We start from the raw sequence: 21,007 nt of genomic DNA on the forward strand, positions 1-21,007 counted from the left end.
CTACTGCTGAAAATTTTTTGGTAGCTGTCTTTTTTTTTTTTTTTTCTTTTTTTTCCCCCGAGTCCCATGATTAGCACACAGCTTACAAAAAGTACACATAAATATATACACCCTCTCCTGTACTCAGGCACTAACACATATTGCCTGGAGTTCTAAGTAGAAATAATATGATAATGTGGCATAAACATTTTATTATAAAAGTGTACAGTACTGCATCATCAGTGAAATCTATAGTCTTTGCCTCATGGACTAACTTGTTCATCATGTACAGGGATCATTATATGTATCCTGATGAATGAAATACAACAATAAACACAGTCTCTACTTGCCCTGCCCTAGGACAACCTAAAGCACAAGCTTGAGGAAGATCTGTCTCCCTCAGAAGGGAATTCCGGTTCTAGATTTAGGGCCAGATCCCTTCATGGCTGTTTACTTCTACAGAGCTTATCCAAACCTGGATTCTGCTCTTCATTGTATCCTCAGCACAACTCTTTCTATGGTTCATGAGTTGCAAAAGCAAAGTTTAGTTCACAGTCAGAATCCACAGGTATGCATGCATCACACACTAGACAAAATCCCAGTGGGCATCAATGACCCTTGTAAGCCAGTCTGTCCCTACAGTGCCCAGCATCCCCTCCTGTGCACTCAAGTGCCAGGGGGAGTTCCAATATCTCACTGGATCTCACCGGTGTATCTCAGGCCAGAGACCTGTGTGAACTGTTATAAATGTATAAAAAAAAAATATAAACGTATCATTAGAATTCCCATTGCTTGATATTTTTACATCTTTTATTTTGATACTGTAGTTTCAGTCTCCTTTTTGAAGGTCGCTTTTCATCAAAATATGGAAAGTGGTACTGAGAGGTCACAATTTCATACCTTTAGTGTCCCCCTAAAATACCAGGGAGCTGTGCACCCCAGAGCAAGGCCTAATAAACACTGTGCCATATAGAAGCTGCTGCTATTACAAAGTTTCTGAGAAGCACAGTCACTACAGTAATGTATGAGCAGTACTAGGATGCTATCCCCCCCTGAGCCAACTAGCTTGGTTGGCATGCAACAAGATGGAGGAAATGCCTCTCAACCCTTGAGCTATCCCTTCATCACCTCAGATCTGCCAGCTCATTCACCAGCCTCTGCCAAGATGCTGCCTGCTCCCCACAGTGGCTCATAGAGATGAAGACAGACTCCTACAAATCACCTGTCCCCTCTGGTGACAGAATTTATGTTAGGGTCAGGTAGCATGGACCTTGAACTCAGCCTCTGGGCCCTTGAAGACTGCAAGTGGCACACACACAGTCTCACAGACTAGCCTATGGCTAGGCTCCTCTTTTTCTTCAAAAGCCTGCAAGACCAGAAGCCTACAGTAGAAAATTGGAGACTGTCTCTCCGTGCAAATTTTGCTGAGCATTCAGAAAATGTAAGTAGATTATACCAGAGCCTAGAAACAAAAGTATGCAAAAAAGAAAACCCAGAAGCTAGCGGGCTAAACACCAGGCAAAACAGGAGAGGTTCCTGAATTTGAGTCTTGTAGTTAATTGTGACTGCCCTGATGGCCTTGGTTTGGTATTTTAACCTTGCTTAGTTCTCATCAGTAAGGTAAATATTGGCCATAATTTCCTATCTGGCAGAGTTTCACTATACATAGGAATCATAAATCTAGCCAACTAAACACTCTGCAGTTTATTGACCTGTAAAACCAACACATATTGCAATTGTATCTTGCAAAATATTCCAAAGTAATTATAGCAGAGTCTGAAAAGTAACTGACAAGAAAAGCCCATACTATTATTTGTACACCAAGAGGAAAAGATTTAAAATATTATTCATCAAGCTGTAACGGAAGTCTGATGAACTAGGGATGACTACAGGCTATCTCACACCCTTGATCTGTCCTCTTTTACTCCAGTAAAACTTTTGCACACTTAAAAAATATATATATACATTTTTTTTTTCCAAGATACCTGGCAGCTTTGTAGGACCTGCACATCTGTAGAGCACAGGGTTTTTACTGGTCACTATAAATGAAGTAGTCCAAAAAGAGCACACAAAAATTAAGCCAACTTTTCCTGAGAGGTCTAAAGCATTACAGAGGAGTTTTTTTTGATTTGAGCCATGCTCACAGAGGAATGTAAAATACTTATTTTTTCACTTTGCACTATTAATTATAAATTTTTATGATACACAGAAGTAAAAGCCAATCATAAATGTGATTGTCTATATTACAGTAACAGAATCTCAAATTTTGGCAGTAAGGTACATTCAACATGTATTTTATAGGTAAACCAGATTCTCCCACACTTGCCAAAAAGCTGATTGCCTCCAGCTCAAACCAATATATGCTATACAGCCTATAATATAACAAAAGCAACTGTAAGTTTAGAACAAAGGCTGTTTGTGTCTTCATGCAGATTATTTCCCTTCACACAAGCAAAGCCAATATTTTGAAATAACACAATGACTGCTAATCCCCAAATGGCTTTGAACTGCCTACAGAAAATTGCAATATTGCTGTGCTGTACAACTAAAGCATCAATTTAAGGTGGACAATATCAAGAGAGGCAATGAACTCGGTAACTCTTCTATATATTCAGGAGTAGATTTACGCACTACAATGAAGTATTCAGGTTTGAGATCTTGCATTCTAAACTGTAGGGTTTCTTTGAAGAGTAACATTTTTCCAATTTTATTTCTATATTATTTCCCATTATGTCTATAGATCTTTGCACCTGTAATTAGCCAAAACTTTCAAGATTGCTTGTAGCCACGGCTATACAATAATTTCAGTTTCAGAGGTGTGCAACAACCTCCATTAATTTTGGGGGTAACATTTTTATTAATTTAACAACAACAACAAAATGATTTTAAAAAAGCACTGTGCCCATGCATTGTAGAAGAACAATTTAAGCCCAGGTAACATTCATGATGTTAGATTTGTCTTGTTTCTATGCAAATCATTGTATTTTATGCTGAGAATAAAATCAGATACCCTATTTCTGCAACAAGCAATTTTAGAAAAGAGATGTGAATTATTCAGCTTTCTCCTATTCAGCCAAATGATACTTCAGTGTTTCAAATCATGTACTTCAGAGCTATCACAAATTACAATCACAAAGAAATACAAGTTAAGGACCATAAGATTTGTTCAAGGTTGTACACAAAGTCTGAATCAGAACAAAAAAATGAACACAATTTCCCAGGACAAAGACTTACCCTCCTATGAGTTTAACTTTAGTGTACTGCAGAGCATTCAGCGATGACATTTGGACAAATATTTGATGAAATGTTAAGTTACATGCATGGTATTTTTGCTCCTTCAATCTCTAGGAGGAGCTAGGGTATGTTTCTGAAATTGCTAAATTCCAAGGAATTCCTGGAGAAGAGGCAGTTTTCTACATCTCTGCTTACATTCATAATATTTATCTGTCTTATCTATGTGTCCAGAGCATGTTTTTTCCAGAAGGTGGCAAACCTATACAGTTGTGAACAAATTAGATGAGAATAGCATTCTCAGTATGCATTATAATTGATTTTTATGGAACTCTATAATAATAAAAGCAATTTCAGTAGTTAGCCAACCTTGTAAACGCAGAAGCACAAAAACACAAATAGCACTGTACAGATCCCATTATGTTTTCTAAAAATCTTGCTTTTGTCATTCTAAATTAGCACAGAAAAAAAAAAAAAAAAGCCCTACAGACAGATCATTTAGTAATGAAAGCAGATTAGTAATAATGAATGTTATTTGTATTTTATTGTTATTTCTTTTTAAAATATTCAATTACTACTAAAAACAACAAATACACTGAAATGGACCTAAAATTAATGCTATGACCTAGTCATGTTAATATGGTTTAGGAAAGTGATAGCTGCTTAGTGTACAGAGTAATACAGATTAAAACAAACTGCAGGAATCTGCAATATAAGAGGAACCTGTGGCAATTACTTGGAGCCTCAAGGCATAGGAAGCTGCCAAGCAAAACTTTTGGAATCATATTTCCTTGCTTAGATGGACTCTAAGTGTCTAAGTCCTGTTTTAAATTCCCAGGTCGTTTTCTGGATTTAGGTTTTCAAGACGGAGACAATGCCAAAGCCCTTCTGTTCAAGCTGGATCAGATTGCAGAGGTCAGATGTGACTAGGACTCCTAAATTACAGTGCCCTGATTTCAGAGCAGGATGGATAAGGCCAGAGGAAAAGTGGGCTGTAAGTCATCTCTAATTTAATAGGAGCTACAAGGTAAGCTGTACCAAATTTCCTGCTCAAATGCAGCAGGAAGAACTACAGTTCAACAAATAATCGTTCCAAGTAGACCACAACATTAACATGGTTGGCGTGGCTACAGAGGTCAAATAGGACAAGGTGTGAAGGTCCTTAATTAAAATTTAATTAAAAAATTAAAGGAAAATATACTGTAGTTAAATGAAAGATGTAAGAATATTAATGTCTACTGAATATCCAGAAGTGGGGCAAAGATATACTTAAGAGCTTTAACTGGGAAAAGTTCTATCTAAGGCTTATTGTAAATAAGGAATAGTTAAGACATAGGCATACTCTTTCATCCTTAAACTGCTTGGATTGAATAAGATATTTAGGTTGTAGAGAGTAGGTAGGAGGATAGTATTTCCCACAGAGATGAAAACCATGATACTCAAGATGTCTAGTGTAGCTATTCTGTATTTGGTAATCTGAAGAGCGATGTTGAAGAGAGACCAAGCTTGTTAATATGGAATAGAAAAAGTCAACCATTTATACAAAAGCAGATTTGTAAGATATTCAATTGTATTTGCAGATGAGAGCATCCATATTCCTGAAGAGAGAAATGAAAAGGATCAATGACTCAAAGCAGAAAGTTGAAGTTGATGAGGAAGGTACTTGATGAGGAAGAACAGCATACTAAAAATAAATAAATAAATAAATAAATTAGAGAAATGAGGGAAGGATTCACTGAAATAAAGAAAAGAAAAAGATTTTCTCAGTGAAGATAATTGAGAGTCAAGAAGTTATATCCATGTCTTTCAAGAGGTATATTATCTAAAGATTGAAGCACTCCTAACTAATGTCTGCTGCCAAGTTTGTCTTATATTTTGGTATATTAAAAAAAAAAAAAAAGTTGATCTTTTCATGGAAAGGAGGGGAATGTAGTTTAGCATCAAGAAACAATTTTCACAACAAATTCTCTGACCACGGGTCTAGTTTTACTGTACAAGCCAGTAAAACACAAATCTGAAAAGGTTTTTGTTCAAAAAGTATTTACAAAGATGCAGTTATCTGTGTTTTTTGTCCTGTGTTAAGTTATGCATAAGCAAATTTGATTTCCAAGACATTTTTTAAAACCTTTAATGTTATAAACTTTAGCCTGGATCTCCTCAAATGTCTGAAGCTGGTCAAACAGAATTCAGTCACTCAAAACCAGAATGGCTTTCACAAGCAGTGATTCCTGAGCACGAGGCTCAAATTCACTTCTACACAGGGCTCCAACTTTGAACCTTCCTTTTGATCAAAGATTACCAGGCTTTTACTGAATGGTACTATGAAATTCACAGTTTGCCATCAAAGGCACCTCAATGAGTTCTTTCTGACATTCATTTTTACAGTATAAATATATATTTTTCTGTGTGAAATGGCTTTTGGAAAGTATACTATTCAAGGCTGTTTTTAAAGGCTTCAGAAAATAAGCTCAAGGGAGATGCTAAATAGTAGAAGCTAAGAGAAGGATGATGATGGAAGACCTCATGTACATGAAGAAATGAAAACATTTTTAGAATACCAAAAAGATAACCTGAACACCAAGAGACAACATCAGAGACTCACTGTTAAGAAATATTTCCGAAACTTTTCAATGGCATCTGAAAAGACATCTTTTGTACTATAAAATACTTATGTTCTCACTTTGTGTTTCAAAGTTTTACTCCATTTTCCATAATGTCATTTAAAAGTCCAAATTTTCTATATGAATATTCCAAATTATTTAGAAAATAATTAAGAAAATGTTTTAAATCTCTATTTTCATGAGTAATGAAACTCTGTGAGCTTAATTATCACCCTCCAGAAACAGCACAGCTATTACTTGCATGTTTAGCAATTCATTGCCATAGAATAAATTTGCACAAGATTATACTATTTTTTGAAATAAAAATACAATAGGGACTGGCTTCTTTTCCTTCTTTATTCCCTTCTCAGAATTTTTTTGGTTCTTGAAAGGTGCTGCCCAATTTTGGCAAAAACAGCTTGTCAAAGCCTTGCCAAATGCCAAATACTTTCCAAATACCAAATACTTGCCAAAATAGCTTGCCAAATACCTTGGCAGTAATGGTTTGCACATTGTTCATCCTGGTGGGGCCAGAGACATGCTGCTCCACTGCTCTCCTGGATCCTTTCACAGTTATCAGAATGAGTGAGTAGGAAGTGATGATTACTCCACAAGGGAGAATAAAACAGAAAACAAAGAGAACGACAGTGTAAGACATGGACATGACATGTACGTTGGTGGAACGCCAGTCAATGCAGCAAGCTGTGCCATATGGTTCCTCTCCGTATTCTCCCCAGTGAGCAAGGGGTGAACAGGCAAAAATTGCTGCATAGGTCCAAGCACAGGCTATCAAGATTCGTCCATGTTCTCTCTTGAACCTGTTGCCTGGAAGACAAAATAATCAGGGAAGATCATCACACAGCAATGTTGTGAGCTCCAGTTAACAATTGGAACAATTCAAAGGTTTATTAATAGACTTCTTGTCTTGCACACTGGAAGTTTGGGTTTTTCTCTGTTTTGCTTGAGAATAACTCTTTATAACCTTCCAGAGATTTGCTTCTCAAAATACTGTCTGCAAAGTAACTTAACTACACCCAGACAATTGATATGCTGAATTCACCAGCCATTACATTGATAGATGTTTCATTCCTCTTGCTATCAAACAAGATATTGGGATATTGGGTTGGGTTTTGGTTTTGGTTTGGTTTGGTTTGGTTTGGTTTAAACACAAATTGTAAGCATTTTGATGATTGTAATGTCTTTTTGCTCTGAGCAAATTAACACTCAGTACAGCGGAGCCTTGCTCTACAAGTAGAGCTCACATAGAATACATGTTGAGCACTGAAAAATTCATAATCACAAGGCAACGAAACCAAGCCTATGACATATGTTTTGGTATTTTGTTGGGCACAACTTTCAAAGTAGTTCTAGTCTAAAGAACACCTAAAAGGGGGGACTATTTACAAGTACATATCAGTATTTTATTTTTTTTTTAATAGGGAAGCAGGAAAAAGGAGCAACAACACAATCCATCCAAACAGTAGTTCAGGGGAAAAAAAGAAAAAAAAAAGAAAAAAAAAGAAAAGAAAAACCTCGGTGGAAACATATCTATCTCCTGACTTAGGGATAAGATTATTAGTAATGCCTAATCCTGGGGAAAAAAAAAATTGCTTTTCCTATAAGAAATATTAAAGATTTGTGTGAATGCCCCAAAGCAGATTTTTTTTTCTCAGGTCATGCCTTCAAATTTCCATAAACTCCATTAAGAAATAGGGATACCTCATAAGACCATTTGGAAATATCACTGAAATATAACTAAAATCTTAGCTTTTGAGTGGAAATGTAAGGGATGTGTTTCCAGACCAATGCTGTACTAAAAACCTTAATCTGCAGTGGTGTTTATTTTTGTCCCAAGTTGTTCAGATGTTAAATCAGTGTTTATAGTATGCCTAAAAATGATTTGCGTTTCTCAGATGCTCAAAACCATTAACCAGCTAACACTTCTGTCTGTTAAATAACCCAACAGTCTGCCAAAACAGTCTGATTTTTTAGTTGATTGTGAGGTGTTATTTAAAGACAAAGTTGTTATTTGAAATATTTCCTCTTACGAATAGGGTTAACAGAAAGAGGAATAGCACCAGTTGTTTATTTCAACATAAGTCTGTATGAATAAATCTTTATCTAATGTAGCAATAAACTCTGAAATCATTAGTTTATTCAGGTTAGCCTTGTTTTCAGCTCAGAACTCTTATTCCCTTTCCCCAAATTGCCACCCTGAGTTAAAAGAGCTTAAAAGTAATAATTTCCATATATAGTTATGGTATATGGGGAATAAGCCCTATAGTTAGTTATCAATGAACACACACACACACACACACACACACAAATAAAATAAAATAAAAAAAGAATTGTTCAACTCGATGCAAAAGATCTCTTCTATAGAAACATGCTAGGATATGCAACCCAGAAATGGTAGTCTATGTTCACATGGAAAAAAAAAAAAAAAGGTCTAAGACAGAAACAGTAGCTTACCATAAGCTGGAAAACAAATTTTGAGGCAGCACACAGTGCTCAGTAGAGTCAGTGTGGAGAGACTGCAGATCCCAAACAGCACCCCACAAAATGCATAGAACAAGCAAATATGTTTCCCATACAGCCACCTGGAAAATAACCAAGAAAGTTAATACTTTGATATCTCTCTTTCTTAAAAGTAATACTATATGGTAGAAATATATATACATGTAGCCTTAAAAAAAAATAATAATGATAAAACTTTATGATCAAATTACTTGTTGCAAAATGATCAACTACAGAAGAGATACTCAGTGGAAAAGACAGCCAGTAAAGTAGTCATGTCCTTCTTTTATTGTTATGATTCATGTTTGAGCCTCTTTATTTTTATAAAACAAAACAATATATCTTAATGATAAATATTCTAAAAAGAAAAATCAAAATGTTTCTTTACTGTGAGGATGACAGAGCACAGGAACAGGTTGCCCAGAGATGATGTGGACTCTCCTTCTCTGGAGATATTCAAAACCCACCTGGATGCCATCCTGTGCAACGTGGTCTAGGTGATCCTGCTCAGCAGGGGGGTTGGACTAGATGATCTTCAGAGGTCCCTTCCAACCCTGCCCATTCTGTGTGATTCTGTGATTCTGTGATTCTGTGATTCTTATCGCTAGTAGGCCAAGGTCATAAATTAATACTCTTTATTATTATCTCCACTAACATTAGGTATTTTTTAAAAGCCAGGTTTCATCAAAATCAACAGATTCTCTTGTGAATGTTCTCCAGAGGAATAGAAATTTGAACTGAATCAATATATCTCCTCACTTTCTATTAAGACACATGCATGATTTGCAGTAGCAGTTGTCAAAAGTCCCATTCTAGATTTTGAAGACAGTATTCATTAGTCAGCATACCAAACCTTTAAACCAAACTTTAAAGAAGATTAAAAAAAACAAACAAGAAAAAAAAAAGTTTCTCAATTATTGTAGTTTGAGTTCATATGAGTAAAGTGGACAGAAGTGGTAAAGGAATGAAAGTGTTCTAAATTCAGAGTGTTGGCTTAAAAATTAATCCAGAATATTCAATTTCTATTTGCCATTGCTACCACTACTTTTGGGGATCATCAGTAAATTCAGGAATTCAGGGTTTTCTTTTTATGCTACTAAATTTCACTGCCTAACTTAAAAAAAAATAAAAATGATTAAAAAAATAATAATCACCATCACTTAAATAAGTCTGCCCCTGAAGAATAAATGCAGTAGGTAGTGGAACAAACAGTAGATGTTTGGAAAAAAATCTCAGCCCTGCAGAAATGAAGATGATAGGAACCTCAAATAGAAATGAATGCTAATTAATACCAGCAGTCTATTAAGTTGCTGTTACATAGCATACTCCTCTCAGTCCTTCTAATTTTTTTCCACTGTTATGACAAGAAAAGTGGCAGAGTAATTCAGTCTTCCTCACTGACACAGACCTCCAGAGCCTGCAGAGGATGTTAAATATCATGTGCATAGTGAACAAACCTGTGTGAAAGGCTGGAGGTTACAGCCAGAGGGTACAATGTCAGAGTCATACCAACGTCACTGATGGAAAGGTTAATAATGAAGTATTCTGCTGGTTTCAACAAATTCTTTTTCTTGTAGGAGACATATAGCAGAATACTGTTCCCACACAAGGAGCATATTCCTGCACAGAAACACACAATATGAAGAAACATTTATTTTTAGCCATCTTTTTTTTTTTTTTCTTGCCCTGGAATAATGTGTTGCCATCGTGGTAACATCAGAAAAACTTGTCTGTTTTTTATATATGTGATTTTCTCTTCTTTATATTTCTTTTTATTAGTAGTAGTATTATTATTATCCTTATTTTTTTCTTTTTTTTTCCATCAAATATCTACAGAGATCTAATTAATGATATCAAAATTACCACAGACCTTTAAATGAAGTTTATACATTAAATGAAATGACCTATCTCTTTATTAACACCATGTGAAGGCAAGCCTTTGAAAAGAGCCCAAGTGTTTTCATAGACCTCACAGTCTGTTTCTGCATAACTTCAAAAAAAAACACCACTTTACTTATTGGATATATGTAAATATAGATATAGAAATTGAGGTTAACAATTTACATGGAGAGCTATACGGCAAACCATCATTGGTTCTGGATTATACTCATAAAAGAGCTTAATTTAACCATACTCTCATAGGAAATTTCCCAAATATTCTACAGATTATGATATTTTCTTTTAGAGGGAATGGCAGATTCACAAATAACATTAAGCAGCGACGCTGAATTCCTTTCCATCACTGATCTCCTTAAGCCCATTTAAGATACTTATAATTTAAAATCTTCTGGAGAGACAAAAGCCAATAATTCCCATTGAATTTTACTTCTGGAATAATTTTTGCACAGAAATTTATACTAATATTTTTGTTGCTATAAGGTGTCAGCAGTGAATGGAATACTCTATCGGGATCAAACCATTTTTTATGGTCCTGTGAACATATTCTATCTGGATCTGCCTAGTCAGGGTTCTCCATGAACTCTGGTACAACTGACACCATAGATGCTGGACACAAAGAAAACTCGGTGACCATGGTTGATTCTCAAGGGACCCAGAAAGGGAAAATTCTGTTGCAAAATTATGTTGTACAATTAGCTGAGCAGAGATGGGAGAGGAGATGCAAGGAGCAGACCCAGATGAAATTTTCAGTATTTTACCAGCAGTGCTGTCAGTACAAAGTTCTGCATTTTATCTGTTGTTGATAACATAGAAAACACCAAAAGCAGAAATAAAACTACATCAGAAATTTTCAAGTCCATCTGGTGGGAGAAAAAATGCAGATTTCTGCAATAACCTTATTGTTAGCTGAACAATCTCTGCAAATTCAGGAGTACAAATACTCCAGGGACTTCTCTCTCTAAATTGATCTGCATTGTCCAGCCGGGATATTAATCTCCTCTCAAACTCAGCTGTCCATATAAAACTACACTCTAAAAGAGTGCTCACATTCACCAACATTTTTTAATCAATGTGTTTAAAAAACATCTTGAAAAACTTATTAATATTTGAAGCTGTTAGGATGCCAATATTCTTTAACAATCAATAAGAATTAGAGACATGGGTTCACTTTTAGTTGGCACTATATTTATCTTGCATTAATCCCATACTTCAGTGCCAATACTGGTTGCCTTAGAGAAGTAAAATTCCAGGGAGGATTCTTTTTCCTGTTAGGATATTCCACCATCTTCTGAAGCACCATACGTCAACCTTGCTTAGCCAGGGTGGCCATTGCTCTCCTGGTGCCAGTGTTGCCTTTCCTTTCCTATAACTCATGGTTATACTGATCGATACCATTAGGATTGGATCTGAATTTTTCTCCTCAGTCAGACCAAGACTAGGGAGGAGAAATTTGCCTCCTCTTTAACAGCATAGCTCATTTTCCAGAAATCTCACTTTCTAATGCATTGACTGTGGATATCGGCCATAAACCTGATCTTTCTGGCACCTTTCCCAGAGACTTTATGACTACAGCTTTTGGTTTTATACTTCAGGTATTATGAGGAGTCAGGATATGCTATTCTGTGATTTGCAATGATATATGGAAAAAGACAATCTCTTGTTTAGACTTAATGATGATTATATGGATGCCAAGAACTGCCAGGGCCTTGAAATCCAGCATTCCTGTCCAGCTTTATCTTCCTGACAATGATGAAAATTTTTGTTCCTAACAAAATACACAGGCTACAACTTTTTAATGATGTTACCCTATACCTTTTTTCTCCTTTTATGAAAACACAGAAGTTCATCTCTGTCAGAAACAAACTTGACCTTTAAGGTTGCTTCATTCTCCTTACCACATCAAACGCTGACAAATATCTATAAGCACATATGTCATAATATCATACTTACCAAATACTATATAACATATTCCAACAACAATATCAGCTTCTTCTGTTATTTTGGACTGGAATGTTGAATTAGCAAAAAATGGGCCCATCTGGGAAAAAAAAAAAAAAAAAGTATTAAAAGCAGGTACCTGCAAGCTCTCTACAGGGCTATAAGATGTTCTGAGGTGAGAAGACGGAGAGAATTTTGTTTTATTTAATTAATTAGGAGTTAATTTATCTGAATGTAGGGTGTGAAGAAGACAGAGCCAGTCTCTTTTCAGTGGTGCTCAGTGAACATGCCAGAGGCAAATGGGCACAAAATGCTACACAGGAGATTCCTTCTGAACATCAGGAAGCCTCCAGAGGTCCCTTCCAACCTCAACCACTCTGTAATTCTGTGGAAAGAGCCTCAGAGTAACAAATAAGTGGAAACATGAATGTAAATGCATAAGAAATATCTACATATGCACTTATTTCTAAAATTCATATCACTTAACTTCTTACTTTATGTAGAGGTGAACAAAATAAATTCTTTCTGCCTTCCACAAACATTCCACTTTTATATTCTACCTCCGTCCTCCACCTTTCTGAATTTGTCTCACCATGTTTTCTCTAGTTCTGAAACTGGCAAAGTTTATGAGAGAAAATGGGGCTGAAGGTAAATCAACAGTACTTCCTTTAATGTATAGATCCTGCCAATCTCCGGATCCCTGAGCTGCAAGAGACTGAACTCTCATATTTCACAAAGTGAGTCTTTAAATGTAAATGAGTCTATTTTTCAGGTATCCTCTGTGTCAACTCTGAACATAACTACATGTATAAGGTCTTCAGCAAAGAGACATGGTGTGACAAGTCAAGTCAATGGGATATTGCTCAGCTTTCCCTAGCAAATGCTTTTGTGAAGACAGTTACACTAATGAAAAAGAGCTTCTGACAACTGTCTCTGTGTTGGTCTGAGATACATACTCGTGTAACTCAGAAAAAATGCCAGAATTACCATTTATTGTCATCTGCCATTCCTTTATTCAAGGAGTCTTCTAATAAAGAAGTCTAGCAGATGTGAATCTTTTGTTGGTTTGGTTTTTCTTCTCTCACAGATGCCATTGCTGTATTATCTTACAAGTATTAGAGATTATCTGGAGCTGTTCTTGGCAAATTGAAGTTATTACAAAAATATGACAATGAAAGTTCAACAAAAATCCTCTAAATATATTCAAAAGCCTTTGTCTCTGATAATGATACATTTCCACTGCTGATCACACCTCACTTTCTCTGTGCTTCCATTGAGTTTTTTGTTGCAAAGAGAAAGATCCCGTTTCCTGTGTGATCACTGCAACCAGCTATACTCTTTCAACCCACACCCAGTCCAACAGCTCCCAATGAAGTAGGCAGCACAGCTTTAGGCCTTTGGCTTGAGGGCATGAAAAAAGGCAAAGAAAAAGCACCTGGAGAAATGAAGTCACCTTAGCAAACAATACAGCTTTTAGTTCACACAGCTCTTCAACCCTCTTATTCTTAGTTAACCAGTGTGTATCCACATTAAATAATGATCTTGTAGCTGCATTTCATTATTCCAGTGTAATAAAGCTGATTACCTAAATTCGTCATGTCCACCTTCCCTACAGCTTCCCAGAGGCTGCTTATTCTCTCAGTGGTCCATCAGTTGTTTCTACACAAATCCCTATTTCCTCAGTTGCTATAATCCAGGACACCTCCACTACGGACACCAAAGGGTTTACATGTTTGTTCACCAGAAGTTCCATCAAAGGAATTTTAAGCCTACTGCATAACAGCAATAATGTTTATACTCTAATCCTTTTACCAATATTTCTTCTATTCATTAAGCAGAAGCAGCAACAGCAAGATTTCACATTAGAAGCCTCAGCTTTACCATTTTCCTAGTAGCCAGTGTTGCAGCATGTGACTGCCCTCAAGAGACAAAAACAAAAATAACGACAGGACATTCATCTGCTTTCTCCCTGAGGCATTGTCTTCACAAACTGGAAGAGATTATGTGAAGGCCAAGAACTGCCCAAAATCCAGCATTCCTGTCCATAACAAAAACATGTTATTTTGTTTATGTCATCAAAATAACAAAATAAAAAAAGATAAGGGAAATGATATCAGATTCAAGTAAAAGTAACCCATCCTTCTTGAAAAACAAAAAAATGTTTCCAACAAAAAACATTTTGATAATCACCTGAACAAGCAGTTCAATGTGTTCCCATTTGTACTGTTTGGAAATCTATGCTTTTTTTTTTTTTTTTTTTAATAACACAAACATTTCTTGCTGTTCTTTACAATAATTTTTAATTAAAATTACATGTTCTCAGGATGAGTTGAAGCCTTTTTAATCATGAATTCTCAAGCTGCTAAGTCTCCAGAAAACTGTCATCTAAGCAGTTTCCAAACATTTACCTTTTTGCAGACATTTGTAGTAATTTTGTAGTTAAGTATAGTGGTTAATTTTGCACATCAGAAGTCAACAGCTCTGGGCAGGTTACAGAAAGAAAGGCTTTGCAAACAGAATTTAATCAAATTAAAATTTAAAAGCAAAAGCACTACTTTTAGAAAAGGCAGACAAAGCCATCTTCAAAGAGGAACTGAAAAAAAAATGCATGCAGATTTCTCAAAAACCACTTGACATTCTCTAACTTGTTTTGCATGGCAAAACTGTGACTGAAATACTGGCAAATATCATCAAGTTTCACTGTGTTTTTTTGTTGTTGTTTTTTGGTTTTTTGGTTGTTTGTTGATGGATTTTTTTGGTCCAAGTTGATGAACTACATAACGATTTTTGAAAAATATTTTACCTGTATTTTTTCCCTCCTTCTCTCAACATCTAGATCAACTTGTCAACACACAATAATCATACATTTAAATGAATCTAAGCTAAATCAGCTCCATTAAAATTTTGAAAGTTAAGTACCATAAACAAGATAGCAACTAAGGCATCTACACTCAAGGTATCTGTTTCAATAAATTGGTACAAAGTTATACTTGGTTCAAATATTTTCACTGTGCATTTTTGCCATAAATCTAATTTTCTCTCTCCAGATAGTATTCTCTCGACTCAAATCCTTTCATCTTCACCAAATAACATTTTCCCTAGGTATTCAATGCTTTGTTCTTTCCCTGCACTGCATATATTAGTTTTAACAGCTAAGCAGAAGATGACCTGGTATGAAAAGTATTCAACAACTGACACAACTGAGCAGGAGAAGGTAGAACAAGTAAATTAACATAGTCTAATAACTCATCTTTAAATATAAAGTATATGTAATATCTGGTATGTACTATTTCATTTCAAATCATGTCACTTGAAATCTAGTGACAACAACAAATGATTAAGACAAAACTAGAAGTAGAATAATTTTCAAATGCATTTAAATAATAATTTAATTTTTCTACTAAAAAAGCATTATACATAGTTCTATATAAGGCTTTTTTGAAATGGATTCTACATACTTTTTAATCACCTGTATCCATTAGATGTATGACATACAGCAAATCACTATGTTCCAATTAAAAAAAAAAAAAAAAAGAAATCTTCCCGTTTTAAAAAAGGTTTATTATAAGTAATTTTGACAAAAAATAAAAAATAAAATAGAAAAGCTACCAGAACATACAGACAGAAACTTGCATGATTTTACAATATGTGAAAGAATAAGGAGCACACGGAAGCCTTTACTGATAAACACGAACTTTTTCTTTTTTTGTCATGACTATACTTTGGAAATCGTAATATTAACTGCCATAAAAATGTATTAGACTTCAACTATTCATTCACTTGTATGAATAAACATTTTTATATACAAATTTCTATTAGCTTATTTTGTTCACTTACATTGCCATTTCAGCATACAATCATAAAGCAAGTTGGCTATGTGTGCACGCATGGATGCACTGAGATCCTATCATTGTTCAGCCTTACGGAAAATTCTTTTAGAAATTAATTTGTTTCTCATTCTGGTTATAAATGGCCATATTTTTGGAGCACAGGATTGAAATCATGCTCATCTCCAACATCATGTCACTCCAACTTCTATAAATAATGCTTGCTGGAAGGACTAATTAGAAGTCAAAGAGCATTGTGTCATGTGTGCAGCAGCTTATCCTTGAATGTGCAAGGGCTATTTCTGCAAGAAAAAACAAGGATACATATCAAGGGTTCTGATACTACAAATCAATAAATGACCTTTTTTTCTTAAAATCATGGAATCACAGAATGGTTTGGGTTGGGAGGGACCTTAAAGATCACCTAGTTCCAACCCCCTGGCCATGGGACACCCCCCGCTAGATCAAGTTGCCCAGGACCCCATCCAATCTGTCCTTGAATGCCTCCAGGGATGGGGCATTCACAGCTTCTCTGGGCAACCCGTGCCAGTGCCTCACCACCCTCTGAGTGGAGGATTTCCTCCTAATATCTAATCTAAATCTCCCCTCTTTTAGTTTAAAGACATTTCCCCTTGTCGTGTCATTGTCTGCCTAAGAAAAAAAAAAGTTGCTATACATCTTTTTGATAAGCCCCCTTAAGTGCTGAAAAGCTGCAATGAGGTCACCCTGGAGTCTTCTCTTCTTCAAGCTGAACAACGCCAGCTCTCTCTGCCTGTCTTCTTAAAAGAGGTATTCCATCCCCCGATCATCTTTGTGGCCCTCCTTTGGACCTGTTCTAACAGCTCCACATCCTTCTTGTGCTGGGGGCCCCAGACCTGGACACAGTACTCCAAGTGGGGCTTCACAAGGGCAGAGTAGAAGGGGACGATCACCTCCCTTGACTTGGAAGTTGCAAAATATCACCTCTACCATGTACACATCCCATCTTTTATAAAACCTATTATTCTTAGAAATACACTTCTCTAACACAGTCCTGAACAACCACCCATTCAGTGGGACCACACTGAATTCTCCTTTCTGAGCTGCAATGTAAGGTAACCACAATTACAGGAAAGTTTACTACAAATTTGGGTACATTGGAGAATTGCCCTCATTTTCTTCCAGACTTTTATAGACTAGACAGATTAAACAAGTTGATCTGCTGCTCATACCATCAAAATAGTGAATGCGAAAAATTCCTTGCAGTACTAAGAAAAAATAAGATGAAATTACAGACACATCCATAATATTTTGTAGGCAAAAGAATAGTAAAAATATCTAGAATTACTGCTAGGTGCTTTAAAAGTAAAATGCAAAATAAATTTGCATTTGCCTGTTCAGTGCATCTATTGATGTTTCTTGTGATTATTCAACTAATTAATTGGTCTACATTTGCACAAATTCTTTTATTTATTTCAAGGCAGAAAACTGCGTCATGTACATTTGAGATAAAAAGTAGTCTTTGTACAGAAGCTATGGCTTAAGCATCTTATGTTCTCTATATCATTTCTCATATTCAAAGTAATGAACTGATAAGATGGGACAAAGAAGAAAGTCTGATCTAGATGAGTCCCATTTCTTCCCATTTTCTTTCCCATTCCAGTAAAACATCCCCCTAAATTATGTTTATTTCTCCTCAACCTCATCATCTATTCTCCTCATTGCTTTTTCTCTTCCTACAATCAATTTTTAATGTAAAGTATACTAGGGAAATCACATCTTCATATTCTTGCAGCTATCGATTTCAAAATTTCTTTATAAATCTTGCTTGTATATACAACCAGAGCAGAACAGGGAATTGAGAAATAAATGCTTTGTTTGTGTACTGTTCCTTTATGAATCTGAAGATAAAGCACTCAGACAAAACAAACAAATGGAAAAAAAATAAAAAAGCCACCTATGAACCTATAGCAGGAATGTTCCATGTTCAGAGTAAGGCCTTTAAATATCAGTTTATACGTAGGAGCTAGGTCTTCAACTGATTTATATTTGCATAGCTCATATACTATAATCAGCAAAGGAACCAACAACCTCCAGGTCAACTCCTTGAATTACAAAGTATAAGCACATTGTAATTTCTGTTTGCAGAAGCTGAGATTTCAGTCAACTTTTCTAAATCCCTGGTCAATATTTTCTGAAGGTTAATTATTCTCAATATGGATTTTTTTTACATCTTTCTTTTCCTGTAATTAACCTGAATTTGTCTAGCATCAGCTGCCAAGCACTGACTTATATATTTTCCCTCAATCACTGAAAAAAAAAAACCCTCTGGTATCATAAATTTGCTCCCCAAATACACAGTTGCATAAGATACTGCAGTCATGTTCATCACTTGGGTTAAATAGATGGAGTTTCTTAATTATCTTATGAGGGAAATTTTTAGTCACTCTTGAAGCTTTCCCCGGCTCCTTCCCATTTCTTCAGTCTGTATTTCTCTTGCTGTGGCACAAGGATTCTAACTTCCCAAAAAATCTTAATGAATGCAGTACCTAACTTCTCCTACTTAATATTTCCCAATTTAGATATGCAAAACTAATATTTCTTCTCAGTCACAGAGTTGCAATGGGAACTCGTTGGTCAAGCATAAATTACTGTTGCTGTTAAACTTTTTTTTTCCCAGTACTGTGGGCTGTTTGATGAACGTAGTTGTATGCCTTTGTATTTGATTGATCTGTCTCTCTTTATAACAAAGCAAAGATTTATTCTAAATCACCACTGGACAAAAAAAATAAGATAAAGTCAGACAGGAGCATTCCTATGGATTATCCAGCTTATAAAGATATATTTTCCCCCTCTGCTACTTTTCAAGTTCCTTCAGATAAACATTTTAGAAACATAATGTATTCCACATTGATTTTTTTTTATTGTTCTTTCTAGCAAAATCACTATACATATGCCAAATAATACTACTAAAGAACCAAGTCAGTAGTACTTACAACCATCAATATGCACTAAGTTCCTGAAAAGTTCTGACCAACTTCAAGGTATATCTCTGTTGGAGTGTTTTCTTTCGCTTCCCACAAATATCAAAGCACTACAGTGCCTGAAACAAATTCTTAGATGTACATGAGCTGCATTCTCAGGTTATTATTTCTATAGTTACAGTAGATTATTACTCTATATTCATTTACTTGTTTGCAGTGGATCAGTGGCAGACCTGGCCATTATCTGAGCAGTACAAAGATAATTTTGAATTGCAAACTTAATTACTAAATTTCCATTTTATGTCATATAATACCTACACCCAATTAAAAAGAGGAAAAATGCTTTGTGGATTATATATTTAACCAACACAAAATGGACAGAACTTCCACTGTACATTTACCAAGAACTATCACCTGAAGAATTCTCCAAACTAATTTCAAGTCGGGATTTTATTTGAATATCTTGTGGCTTCCTAGCAAATGGGAGAAAATATGTCAAGTTTTACTTTCTAATTATTTGCACATTGCTATATCACAAAATACTAAAAATCAAGAGAATATATATATATTCTGTTTACTCCATAGTTATCTCTTTGTCAGATCATCAAATTATGATTTTAGCTGTTCATCTGAGCATTGTAATTAATGACAGAAACAATTAATTTGATACTGAGGCCTAAAATAATTGATTCCTCTTGGGGAAATTAAATTCTCCTATTGGTCTTTGGGGAAAAGAGGAAAAACAGCAAAATTGTCAAATAAATAATGCTCAAACATATTCACAGAGCACATGAACTCTTGGAAATAATTTCTTTTCTAATCAGCAAGTGTTTTTTTCATTAATGGATGTGAATATTTAGTAACATTTACAGAAGATCATTAACTCTTAAAAGATATATGTAGGTGCTTTGCAAAATCACTGAAAGAACCCTGCCTGAGGTAGGATATTTTCCCATTTTATTCATACAGAACTTCACATCATGCAAGAGATATATGATGGGGATGTATGGTGATGTATGACAAGAACAACAAAGCACAGGCCCTTAGGTAAAAGTTCTCCCTCAGAGATCTAATGGAGCTGGAAGAAGAAAGGGCATGTTTTAACTAGAGGAATAGTATCTATAAAGATAAAGCTGAAGCTGATTAAGTCATTTGTCATGTCTGAAAGTGAGATGAAATGAAAGAAGAGGAAAACAAATAAAAACTCAGGATTGTATGGGAGTTGGTTCATTGCTACATCAGAGACATCTGCTCACTGACACCAAATTTATTCAGCAGATAACGGAACAAAAATAATATGCACTTACAGTATTGATATAATATAAAACATTAGCACAAAAGGCCTGTCTTCAGTTTCAAATTATGACATTAGTTTACATCTCCTTGACACTCCAGCAGTGTAATATAGTAAAGGAGCTCAGAAGGGATAGACTGAGAACCCCTAGGACAGACTCAGTGAAAATGTTGATGTTTTGGTAAATTTTGTTTCAAGCACCCTAATCATAATCATAAAGAAACAAACACTAAAATGCTGAGTTGTTTTTCTCCTGACACTTTCTAAATCTTGAAGACTTTCACTTCCTGTTATTCACATTGTTAGAGCAACTTTTTATTCAGAAAAAATACAGAAAATATTCATACAATCAAAAGAACAACCTTTTCACCTCTGTTCCTTGTTAAGGTACAATCCCACCTTCCTTAAATTGATATTACTTACAGTAGTAAAGATAGGGTGCAGAAAACAGCTGAAGAATCAATCTCTCCTCCTCTTAGGAAATTTCAAAGCATGTAAAAGTTCTTTCATGCCAAATTAAAAATGAACTGTTTGGAAAACAAGATATCACAATTAGAAAGAAAAAAAATCTCAGGCATGACTAATTCAGGGAAGATGTATCTGAAAGTGTAAGAAGTTTGCTTTTCAAGAAATCAAAGTGTTTCATTCATGTTTGCAAGAAAATTTCCACAGAAAATTTCCTACCAGCTCTATTTTTAAAAGCCTTATTTATTGTCAAATAAAATAGGCTGAACACTCTAAAACACAAGGTTACAAACA

At 35.3% G+C, this 21,007-nt stretch overlaps 1 protein-coding gene across 9 annotated transcripts in view; it reads right to left on the reverse strand.

The window, feature by feature from the left end:
* LOC308189629 (opsin-5-like) overlaps positions 1-21,007 on the reverse strand; it is a 67,352-nt gene that overhangs the window by 11,400 nt on the left and 34,945 nt on the right. For 5 of the 9 annotated variants that reach the window (XM_080579834.1, XM_080579832.1, XM_080579835.1 and 2 more), the window contains exons 2-5: positions 12,177-12,264; positions 9,785-9,947; positions 8,283-8,410; positions 6,301-6,635 (exon numbers count right to left, since the gene is read on the reverse strand). In XM_080579834.1, coding sequence (XP_080435960.1) covers positions 6,301-6,635; positions 8,283-8,410; positions 9,785-9,947; positions 12,177-12,264 — 714 coding nt within the window. Of the gene's footprint in view, positions 1-6,300; positions 6,636-8,282; positions 8,411-8,794; positions 9,653-9,784; positions 9,948-12,176; positions 12,265-16,001; positions 17,163-20,671; positions 20,776-21,007 lie in introns of those variants that run through there. The other 4 variants (XM_080579830.1, XM_080579831.1, XM_080579833.1 and 1 more) reach the window with 3 other exon arrangements.

This window comes from Anser brachyrhynchus (assembly GCF_964034855.1).
Source record: "Anser brachyrhynchus genome assembly, chromosome: 2".
NCBI lineage: Eukaryota > Metazoa > Chordata > Aves > Anseriformes > Anatidae > Anser > Anser brachyrhynchus.